This window comes from Schistocerca americana, chromosome 1 (assembly GCF_021461395.2).
Source record: "Schistocerca americana isolate TAMUIC-IGC-003095 chromosome 1, iqSchAmer2.1, whole genome shotgun sequence".
NCBI classification, from domain to species: Eukaryota; Metazoa; Arthropoda; class Insecta; order Orthoptera; family Acrididae; genus Schistocerca; species Schistocerca americana.
Genome location: NC_060119.1, coordinates 933,887,227 through 933,899,757, shown reverse-complemented (window position 1 = coordinate 933,899,757; position 12,531 = coordinate 933,887,227). Strand labels below are relative to the sequence as shown.

Here is a 12,531-nt window from a genome sequence, read left to right as displayed (position 1 = left end):
CCTTTTCTAATATAACCTTTTTTTATAGAAATAACCTATACCATGTATACTATAGATTGTTATATAGGTGAACATTATATCAGCTGTTTTACCGAATGAAATTCAAATGATTTTCTATGTGATGCATTATGTTTCAGGCTAAATTATGTAAAAAGAAATCAATTTGCTAGTACTCTGTACATACAGTTAAAATCACTCTTCTTTTAAAAATATTTGAAAGTATGAAGTATCCGGCATATTTAAAATTCATATTATTAATTGTACAATCTACCACAAATTATTAAATTTATTTCTGGATTTATCTACAGAATAATGTTATAACTTGGTGACGATTCTTCTTTTGTCAAGAAAGTTTGTAAACTCTTTCACTTTGTAAACTTTTTGGAATATTGTGAGTACCGCAGAATGTAAGTAGTAAAGGGCATGCCTCTGATGGAACTGGTTGGATTTTTATATTGTGCCACAACACTGTGAATTTGAGTCCTGAAGTGGAAATTGTAAAGACGGTGGGATGTGGAAAAATGTGACAAAGAATAAAATTCAAGAGTAATACAGGCAAATCTTCAACAGTTATTTAGTCATCTGGATCCCACTAAGCCAAAATTTCAGGTGCAAGAAGGTATCCCTAGACGCAAGAACTGAAGCCAACAACAACAAAAGAAAATGAAGATAAGTAAAAAGTTTTTCTTTTGTATATCTTACACTTTACGAAGGTTTCAAAACTTGTGCAGAGAAAGAGAATTTTAATAGTGATGTGTGGGAGAATAAGATTACAACACGTCTTCACTGGTTTCGACTGTCACTGTCACCATGTTTCAGATTTACTTTTGCTGAAGCACGAAACATGAGTGTAGGCTGGCTGCCCTGTGAGAGAGAGACAGGTCTTCTGCACCTTTCTTCTCCCCTCTACCAGCCATACTCCTCGTTTGTCTACGTGCGGCTGACTGCCACAATACAGTGATTGAGTAATACTACTACTACTACTACTACTACTACTAGTAGTAGTAGTAGTAGTAGTAGTGTTGGCTCGAAAAATGGGCTTGTGTAACAAGCAGAGATAAAGTTCTGGGCAAAATTGACGCAAGGAGATTATCATGGCCAAATTAGCTCTGAGTATTTCGAGTAGTGGTTTTCAGAGATGGTACTCCCAATCTTCCACCAATAATAATAATAATAAATGATTCTGAGCATTATGGGACTTAACTTTATCTGTGCTGCAAGCGAACAGTGTATATATGAACATTCACGAAAACTGTCTCACTCTTATATTCACTTAAATGTGAGATCAATGATGGTGTGCTTTTGACCTTTATGGCTCTCAGTGCCTCATTTGTATTCTAGTCAAGTGACATTACTTCTTGAATTTCACTCCCACAACTGGAAGTTTGTGTTCTGAGTTGGTTGTTTACTGTGCAGGAATCAGTTTTTGTGTGCAGTATCAACATTAAGTCTGTTGATTCTCTTTTTAAGGTGCTAACAGAAAAGAAAATTACCTGGAAAAGTTAGCCGCAAAGAAATTAGGGCCTCCCAGATCAGGTCCATTGATTGAGAAAGTGACAAATCAAATAAGCGTATGTACAAGCAAATATTTAACAAAGAACTGTACAATAGCATAAGTTGTTGCGTTGGTGTAATGTAAGACAGTCTGATTTTCATCCTGGAAGTTAATGCATGGACTAATACGTCTTTAGTAATTTTGTACATTTGTCCAAAAAACAAAAAAGCACAAAAACTCCCACTTACACAAAAATTCAAAACAGAGAGTAGGAGCTCGACCTCTAATGGCTGCCAAGCCAAGATTGAGTGTTGCAGACAGCTCGTTGGGATGAGAAATGGGAGAGGGAGAACTAGGCTACACATTCGTGTTGTCGGATTACCTGTAACAGTGTTCCTTGCGATTGCAGGTCCTTGGGAATATTATTTTATGGACAACCTTCATATCATACCCTTATCTACTATACACCAATAAGGAGTGCTAACCTGCTGAGCATGCATACTTCTAGAAAGACCATGTGTAATTGGATGGATGATGTGAGAATGATTGGTATGAAACAGTCTTTGCAGAACAGTAGTTAGGGTGATGGAATGAGAACACCAGTCTATATCACTATTGTCAGTCAATTGTGCAAGTTTGGAACATATTCTGCCCCTTCCAAAAGCAGAATATCGATGTGGATTGATTATGTGGAACTCGTCTCATTCTGTTCCTTCATGAGGCATCGTATGTAGCAGATATTGTACCCATTCACTTCTGGTCAGTTACAAATTAAATCGGAGACAATGTTGCAGGGAGGATTGGTTAAAGTCAGCAGAACAGTTACAAGATGAATAGAGAGACCACCTACAGTTTTGTTCAGGATCCTTAGCCAGTAGATTCAATGAAGGGGCAGCCCATTTTGAAATTGAGGGCGGAATGCTGCTATGGATATGAATCATTTTTTGGGGTGGTTATCATCAAAGATGATGGTGAGATCTTTCAGTCTCCTTCTTTTTATCCTACGAATGTGAGAATACTTTGTGACTCCCATCCACACTGAGGAAGAAGGCAAATCGTAATAAAATCTTACTGAATTTATAAAATAGCTCGGCTTAGGAGTAGTTTTTGCACCTGGTATCTGTTGATAGCTATATCCTACACAACGAAACAGTATTTGTGTCATGTGATGTAGGCAGTGTTTCAAGGTTTACAAAATGTGCACTTGTAGATGGCCCTCGCGGAGTAATGGAGTGGGTGGTTTAGCAATGATACAAAAATTGAGAATCATGCTGCAATGTCATTGGCTGATAGCATCACAAGATCAAAGCAATGAGACATTTTCTTGACATCAGAGTTGCTGAGAGTGGGTGTTTCTACCTCGTGTAACTAGGTAAAAAACGTTGAAATTACCAAAAACCTGGTAAAATAACGAAAATTGAACTAATGAGCATAAAATTGATGAAATTAGGACACAGTATAGAGGAATGAGGGTAGTTACATGCTCGTCTGAGTGTATGAAAATCATACCATTTCTCTACTAGTAGTATTGGCAACTTATGATGCATACCATCCAAGCTTTATGGCTTTAAGTCCTGCAGAATATCCCCTTGTTCTCACATACAGCTACACATTGCAAGCTATAAAAATGAAAGATGCGGTGTCCAAAGATCTGGAGGTCAGGATGACCACCGCCTAGGACACTGAAACAGTGATCATATACCTGAGTGCAATATGCACCACCAATATGAGGAATCAGTGCTCTTGGTCTCTTTGAAAATGGAATGCTGAAACATCTGCTACCCTGTCACTGTGGAAGATGAGGCGAAATGTGGAGGTCATCACCTTTGGACAACTGTTTGGAAATGCTCCACAGTTCCACAAACTCTTCCACTTTCCATATTTTGCAATGTCTTCCAACATTTTGTCAATAAGAAATACCATCCCTGTCCTTTATTTCAACCATCCTGTGTTTTAGCGGCTTACCTTACGCCATGCCATGTCCATCTTCCTGTGACAGCCACTGAATCGAAACATGTTAATGTCAGTTTAGTACCTGACACAGACCTCAAAGTCATTGTGGAAAAACAAAATGTATGGCTGTTTAGACAGCTGTAGTCATACACTGCTTTGATGTGTTACATGAAGAAACGATGTATCAAAATGCTTATGAAACAAAAACACAAGAAACCTATGTTTTGATGGAAAGTCTATGGGATATGATCTTCCTCCATTGCAGGCGGCAAAACTTTACACAGATCCTTGTAAGCGACTTCGTTCAGTGGCCTCCTGCTCCAATGGACCAATACATGTATATTTTATGTGATCACCACATATGGTTAGTGCCAACACACAGACAGTAATTGTTTTCGATACATCGGAAGAGTGTGAGGCGGTGAAATCTTATTGAATTCCCTACCAAGTGACGTTAAGAAAATGTTTACAGTTGGTAGTTTTACTCCGTTGGATGTTACAAAAATAACAAGTAGGAGAGAGAGAGAGAGAGAGAGATACTGTGCTGTCAGTGAAGAGTCTGACAACATTACACTGTCTGATTTCTACCGTAGCAATCATAAGAATAAGATAAAGGCAATTAAGACATCTACAGGGGATATTCATAGACACTTATTCGATATCAACGAATTTTATGTGTTATGCTTCTGAATTTCTTTGTACAGACCACGTGTACTCTGCATTGTTGGGAATTGTCTCCTGTGCACTTTTGGCGAAAATGCGTTTATTCTGCAAAAATGAGTAAATGAACAAGGGACGAAAATGTAATAAGATCGCAATGTCCATTTAACGGCGATCGCAATGATTGCGTTTGCATAAGTTTCACCACAACACCTCCGCTAGGTGTGCATCTCCTCGGTGTCGAGCGCGTCCACCGATCATGTGAGCGGGGTGGAACAATGGAAACATGTCCTTAACGAAACGAACTTTTTGCGCCATCGCAGGCCCCCATGTACTTCGCGAACGCGACGAAGCGAAAGCGGAAACAAACGGAGAGCGTCAAATTAAAGTGGAAACAAACGGAGAGCGTGAAATTTCCGTACGCTTCTGTGGGGATCTTTCATTAAGTTCGACCCACGTGGTCCGCCGATTGCAGTGATACACTTTCGAAAAACGCGTCTTGCGCGCCGCACCTTGCCATAAATTTGTCAAACGGTAGGAATTCGCACCGACCCATATCTAACGCAGCTAAACTGAGCCGGCCGTGAGCTGCTTTGGTGCGTTCACGCATTTTTGCGGCGCGGCTGCCACACTGTTTTTAGCTTTATGGATAAAATGACTTGTGGAGACCGGTAAGTTGTGTTGCAGAATTCTAACAGTGTTCATTTATGCTTTGTCGTGGCCATTGATGAGTTCTGACTGTTACTATGTCGCTATGGCCAATATACAAAACAAAATTTGGGTTCTTGTAGTAATGCGGACCCTCTTTAAATCATTATTTAGCATTGACCTTTCCTCGGTTGACGGCAGTGCCAAATGAATATCGTACGTTTCGCGCGAAAAAACACTCCGCGAGTTAGATTTGCGTTGCCAACCGAACTGTATGGAAGCTCTACCCCATACAATGCGCACCCCAATTTATACGGCAATTAGCTTGTTTTTCGAATAGCTAATTGTGTCTTTATCCTGCGATCGTACAACTTGCCCTAAAAATCTGCGTCTCCAAATCAAGGTTAGAAATAGTTGCAACCTATTGGAAAAACGCAATCGAGGTACTTTGAAAAAGAATAGTTGCGGCGCCAAGAATCTTTGATAACAAAGTGTAGAAAACTGTCGAGTGTCGGGCGTTGGGGGAGATATTGATTGTTATTGTTGAGGTGAATGTGCTCAGACAGGTTGTTAACGATGTAGGCGAAGAGTTGGGTAGTGTTGAAAATTGTCTAGTGTTGAGAAGCAGTTCGTAGTGGAAAAATGGTGGACATACTTAGGAGTAACTTTGAAGAGAAATTGCCGGAGATAAAAGCTGCACTAACAAATGCAAAGTTCATTGCAATTGACACGGAATTTACAGGGTTGTCCGTGTACAAAAATTACAAGCCAAGGTATGCTACCCAACATGAAATCTGGAACGTATTTTAGTTATGTTACCCATGGTGACAAAAACCAACAAAATGTTTGTATTGTACTACCATAGCTATTTGTTAAAAAAGAAATTCGGTTGCATTGAGGTGGTGATAGTTATTTGGTGCTATCTTCCCTGATCAGTTTCATGATTCTGATCCGGTGAGTGTGTTCACCGGTCGCAGAGGTGCAGTGGCATAACGTTTGCAATAATATGATGCCTATAAATCACCGTCACAGTGTGAGTGCCAACCTTCTGATACTTTGCAAACAAAACGAGCCTTACGTGAAATATGAATTCAACAGATCTTGGATAGAGTGTGATACCTACTAGTGGAACATTCCCACACCCGTCTTCGCCCAAAAATCTTGGTTTTGGGACAGATTACCGTTCCATATTATGTCGCGATAATGCCCTAATCTTGTGAATATTAGTATGTATACATTTACTCGCTCTCCTTTTTTTTCCATTTGTATTCTTGTTTATAACGTATTTTAAATCCTTGAGGATCTCTATATGGGCATTTTAGTAATAAACGTATGTTAGTCATTGGAAAACTTTTCGTTGTGCCTATCAGCAATTCCGTCTTATCCTCAAAGCGAGTAGCAATCTAACCTTTTACTTGTATTGTTCTCTCACTGCAGAGGGAATCCTCACTACATTGCCCTTGTTAAAAACATTTCATTTCAATGAAGTGATTGGAGTAATGTTTGCCATATTCAAATAATGGTTTTCGCCAGTTACTTCTCATCCACAGCACTAACCCGTCCACAGATATCACAAAATATCAAAAATAAAGCTGACAGAGAAATGATCATCATATGGAGTTGGGAGATGACAGCTGAGTCCCTATTCGTGTGGTATATTTTTAAATAAATTAGTTGGAAACCCTTTCAACTTCAAAGAAGACACCAAAAATAAAACTTGTACAGGAAGCTTGTTCTATAGCCACTGTGACCATGGTTGTGTTAACCTGGGGAGATATCTGCTGGTCCCACACTGAATGTAGTTGTGAAGTTGCCTAAATTCTAATACCCAGCAGTCGGACATACATTCCAAGGTCTTCATTTAGTTGGTCATTACCAATATATACATGTACCTGATTAATCTATATGTCACTCGTAAGTGTTTCTCTCTTCTGTGACTCACTTTAATTGGTTTTAATTTTTTCTAGACCATTCGACTGTTTTACAGCACATGGCAAATATGAGTAGGCCTAATTAAATATTACGGAGATTTCCTTCCAGAATTCATATAATATATGAAGACATGCAGATAGAAGAGGTTGGCAGTGTTAAATTTCTGGAATTACAACTCATTAATGAATTCAGTTGGGAAAAGCACACCACAGAATGACTCTGTATTTGCGATGAGAAAAAAATTGTATATGTGCTTAATTTAATTCTTTTGTATGTCATATGAGATTATATTCTGGGGTAACTCATCAAACTGATCAGAAGTTTTTAGAATACAAAATCAAGTAGTAAGACTCATTTTTGGTGAAACCTCAAGATCACAATAGAAGCCTGTTCAAGGAACTGGACTTCCTAACCACTGCTTCTGTATATTTACAGTATTCCTAAATGAAATTAGTTGCAAAGAAAATGTCTGTAGCCCAATACATAGTATGTATCAACACTACGATTAAGAATAATCTACTTAAAGACCTAAAACCACTTACCTTGTTCCAGCTGGGTTCCAATATTCAGGAACACACATTTTCAACAAATTGCCAGCAAACGTTAAATTCGAGATAAAGCACAGTTTAAACAGAGCTTGAAAGACTTTTTGGTGGACAACTCCTTCTACTGTATAGATGAATATCTTAATAAGGACTTTTATACCATTTTAAGTTAGACTTCAGTTTCGAAAACACTTGGTCACAACACTCAAGATTAGGTATTTTATGTATGATAAATTTGTTAGGGGACATAGTGGTGTAAGTAATGTTCCTGGTCTTGAAAGTTTTTCTGAACATCATGTAGTAGCTTATCACAGCTTTTTCTTCTTCTTCTTCTTCTTCTTCTTCTAATTCTTAAGTCATTAGTCTTCTGACTGGTTTGATGTGGCTCACCAGGACTTCATCTCCTGTGCCCAACCTGTTCATCTCAGATCAGCACTTACAATTTACATCCTCAGTTATTTGCTGAATGTATCCCAGTATCTGTTTTCCTGTATTGTTTTTGCTCCCTCTAGATCTTTCTAGTACCATCGACTATATTCTCTGATACCTTAACAGATGTTGGATTGGTTTTCCCCTTCTTCTTGTCAGTGTTTTCCATATATTTCTTTCCTCACCAATTCTGTGGACAATCTCCTCATTCCTTGCCTTATCAATCCAAATAATTCTCAACTTTTTTCTGTAGCACCATGTGACAAGTGCTTCTGTTTTCTTGTGTTATGGTTTGTCCACAGTTCATGTTTCACTACCATACAATGCAGTGCTCTAAACATACATTCTCAGAAATTTATTGCTGAAATTAATACCCCTGTTTGAGACTGGTAGACTTATCTTGGACAGGAAAGTCCTTTGCGCGGGTACTAGTCTGTTTTTTATGTCTTCGTTGCTCTGTCTGTCATGGGTTACTTTGCTGCCTAGGTAGCAGGATTCCTTAACTTAACGTACTTCATGAGTACCAATTATTATGTTAAGTTTCTTGCTATTCTCGTTTCCACTCCATCTCATTACTTTTGTCTTACTTCTATTCACTCTCAAATCTTATTCTGTACCCATTGGACTGTTCATTCCATTCATTAGGTCCTGTAATTCTTCTTCATTTTCACTGAGGAATTGATTTCCTTTCACCTTGAATTTTAATCGCACTCCTGACTTTCTGTTATTTCCATCATTGCTTTTTTTATGTACAGATTGAATATCAGGGGCAACAAACTACATCCTTGTGGTCACACTCTTTTTAAACCATGCATTACGTTTTTGGTCTTCCACTCTTAGTGTTTCAACTTGGTTCTTGTACATATTGTATATTACCTGTCTTTCCTTATAGCTTGCTCATATTTTTCTCAGGGTTTCAAACATGCCCCATTTTATATTGTTGAATGCTTTTTCCACGTCGGCAAAACCTATGAATGTGGCTTGATCTTTTTTTTTCTAGTCTTGCTTCCACTACCATCAGCAACATCAGAATTGAAACTTCCTGGCAGATTAAAACTGTGTGCCCGACCGAGACTCGAACTCGGGACCTTTGCCTTTCGCGGGCAAGTGCTCTACCATCTGAGCTACCGAAGCACGACTCACGTCCGGTACTCACAGCTTTACTTCTGCCAGTATCTCGTCTCCTACCTTCCAAACTTTAAAGAAGCTCTCCTGCGAGCTTCTTTAAAGTTTGGAAGGTAGGAGACGAGATACTGGCAGAAGTAAAGCTGTGAGTACCGGACGTGAGTCGTGCTTCGGTAGCTCAGATGGTAGAGCACTTGCCCGCGAAAGGCAAAGGTCCCGAGTTCGAGTCTCGGTCGGGCACACAGTTTTAATCTGCCAGGAAGTTTCATATCAGCGCACACTCCGCTGCAGAGTGAAAATCTCATTCTGAAAACATCAGAATTGCCTCTCTGGTGCCTTTACCTTTCCTAAAGCCAGACTGATCACCATCTAACACATCATCAATTTTCTTTTCCATTCTTTTGTATGTTATTCTTGTTAGCAGATTGACTGAATAAGCTGTTAAGCTGAATGTGCGATAATTGTTGCAGTTGTCAGCTGATGCTATCTTGGGATTTGTTTGGATAATTTTTTTTTCAAAAGTATGATGGTATGTCGCCAGTCTCGTCCATCTACACACTGACATGAATAATTGTTTTGTTGTCACTTCCCCCAATGGTTTTAGAAATTCCAATGGGAAGTTAGCCACCCCTGTGCTTAATTTGATTTTAAGTCTTCCAAAGTTTTTGTAAATTCTGATTCTAGCACTGTATCCCCCATCTCTTCCCTATATCTCCTGTTTCTTCTTCTATCACGCCATCAGTTAAGTCCTTCCCCTCATAGAGGCCGTCAGTGTACTCTTTCCTCCTATCCGCTCTCTCCTCTGCATTTAACAGAGGAATTCTCATTGGCCTCTTAATGTTACCACCTTTGTTTTTAATTTCACTGAAGGTTGTTTTGACTTTTTTATATGTTGAGTCAGTCCTTCCGACAGTCATTTCTTTTTCAGTTTCTTCAGATTTTTGATGTCGTCATATCATCTTAGCTGCACTGCACTTCTTACTTATTTCATTCCTAAGTGACTTGTATTTCTGTATTCCTGAATTTCCCAGAAAATTTTTGTACTTCCCTCTTTTATTGATAAGCTTAGGCGTTGCTTCTGTTACCCATGGTTTCTTCGCAGTTATCATTCTTGTACTTGTTTTTCTGTCCAACTTATGTTATTGCCCTTTTTAGAGATGTCCATTCCTATTCAACTGAGCTGCCTACCAAGCTATTCATTATCACAGCATCTATAGCCTCAGAGAACTTAAAGTGTATATCTTCATTCATCAGTACTTCTGTATCCCACTTCTTTGAATATTAAGTCTTCCTGATTGGTCTCTTAAACTTAATCCTGCTCTTCATCATTATCAAATTGTGATCTTAGTCTGTATCTGCCCCTGGATACACATTACAATCCAGTATCTGATTTCAGAATCTCTGCCCGGCCATGATGTACTCTAATTGAACTCTTCCTGCATCTCCTGGCCTTTTCCATGTATACCTCCTCATATTGTGATTCTTGAGCAGAGTTGCACCCAGTGTGCAACGGTCTTTTTGTTTTTATGTATATAGACTGAAGTGTGGTCAGTGAAAATTCCTACCAAGGTTGGGAATCAAATCCGGGTCTTCTGCTTACTAGGCAGGTGCGTTAGCCACTAAGCCACCTTGGGACAGTGGTTCACACAACTGCACGGATTACCCTGACGTGCCTGCCTCCTTGATCCAAGTTCTCACTGCTGTCCTACTCTATGTTAAATTCCCTCTTACACATGAACAGAATTGCCAAGGTACCTGAATAGCATCCTGGCATTCAACTTAAATGGGGGATTCAGCCTGAAACCCAGTTGCATGTGCTAACAAAAATGAAATGATACAATTTCAGAGGCTTTACTGGTCTTATACAGATCTGATTTTGTGGATATAGACTGAAGCGGCGAGTGAAAATTTGTAGCATGACTGGATGAATCTAAAGTAGACTGGGGGGCTGTGAGAATTAGAATCGAGGAGAGAGGCATGCCAGGGTAATTAGTGCAGTTGTGTGTACTGCTGTGCCAAGGTGGCTTAGTGGGTAATGCAGCTGCATAGTAAGAAGGAGACCTGGGTTCGACTCCAGGCCTTGATACAAATTTTCACTTGCTACTTTAGTCAGTATACATAAAATTATATCTGTGTGAGACCAGTAATGTCACTGAAATAGTGTTGTTTCATTTGCACAGGTCTTCTTTATTGTACTTGTCTGTGACTCAATGTGACATCTTGACAGTGAGTAGATTTTACGTTCACGTAGAGTAATTACTGAATTTGCAAATGTTTGTAAATTAATAAAAATTTCTACAATTATGCTAAATTAACTAAAAGAGGACTCTGGTGAAAGCTGTTAAGGAGTTCTTACATTTGGACTTGGCACCTGTATGACACACATTCACACATAATTGATAGAGACTGCAGACTTGACCTATTTGCTGTAAACAATATTTACACACAATTTACACATTTCCATGCAAACTAACTACAGCATGTGGTAGGTTGAGGATAGTGTTTAACATACTGCACTGTTATGGTCTGGTCTTAGGTATTTTAAATGCTACACACTAGTTGACTGCAACAACAAAACTAGCAGGCAAAAACAGTTTGTATCAACATGCCACATCCACTCATTATAATATTATTTTACCTTTTCTTCGTTATAGCTGTTTTTTGTAAATTTATAATTAATAATTTTAGATAGTAGGGTTCGTTGTAAAAATTTTAATTGACATTCTGTTTTGATTTTGCTCCACACACATCTGTGGACATTATTATCATACTTCTAGATAAATTTGTTTAATAATCAGTTCTGTAGTACCATGCAATGAGATAGTCAGTTGGCATGTGATTATTGCCTCAGATGGCCTTTATGAGCGCAGTTGTATTTGAGAAGTGGTGAGGTGTGGACAAATGGAGGTATGTGGACATATGGTAGCAATGAGGGTACTGTAGTAGTTCTGACTTAAAATTATCTTTTAGTGACAGCTGATTTTGAGTTTATTCAGATGTTGATCATGTGATAATTTTCTTTTATGAACTATTACCATCTGATTCTAAAGAACAGAATGTTAACATTTCTATGAAATACCAGGCTGACTATCAGTAAATCGAGGTGTTCTCAAGTTGTTATGTACAAATTGACTCTTACCACCATAGATTAAGAACTATCTAGGGATTCAAATAAATGTGCTAAGAACTATGAACTTTAGTCACTGAAATTATTTACAGTGCATTACTTGCACCAAAGCACTTTACACAATTTCAGCTAATGCAAATATCTTAAGTTGAATGATATACGAATTGATCCAGGAAATATTACCAGTACGACTAAAACCTCGATGAACATCACAGAAGATGCTAGATGTGGTCACTGTTAATTTGATGCAGCCCTGTGCTTGAGTTTTCAAACTGTGAGACATGGGGAACAGCTCCGTGTGAGGGATGCTGTAACAGCAATACTGTTCACAGTGTTCTGCTGTAACTCTTTCAGTGTGCGAGGATTATGAGGATTATTTGAGTGCAGCTGACCCTCCTTTGTGCTCCATTGGTAAAAATCACAGGGAAGGAGATCAGGCAGTCGAGGTGACCAAACAACTTGTGCACTGGTGACAAGGTTATCAAGATGATGTGTGCTGTTGCTCTGTCTTGCTGGGAAAAAATCCATACTGTCGTTCATCACCTCAGGGTTAATCGCCGACTAACTTGACACATAAAAGTTCATTTTGAACACTTTGACTCTCATGTGCAACAATA

At 38.8% G+C, this 12,531-nt stretch overlaps 1 protein-coding gene across 1 annotated transcript in view; it reads left to right on the top strand.

Annotated features, from left to right (window-relative positions):
• Positions 1-5,233: 5,233 nt before the first annotated feature.
• The window catches only part of LOC124615424 (pre-piRNA 3'-exonuclease trimmer-like), a 203,156-nt gene continuing 195,858 nt past the window's right edge, over positions 5,234-12,531 (top strand). Inside the window, exon 1 of the mRNA XM_047143303.1 lies at positions 5,234-5,529. Coding sequence (XP_046999259.1) covers positions 5,399-5,529 — 131 coding nt within the window. The 5' untranslated portion in view covers positions 5,234-5,398. The remainder of the gene's footprint in view (positions 5,530-12,531) is intronic.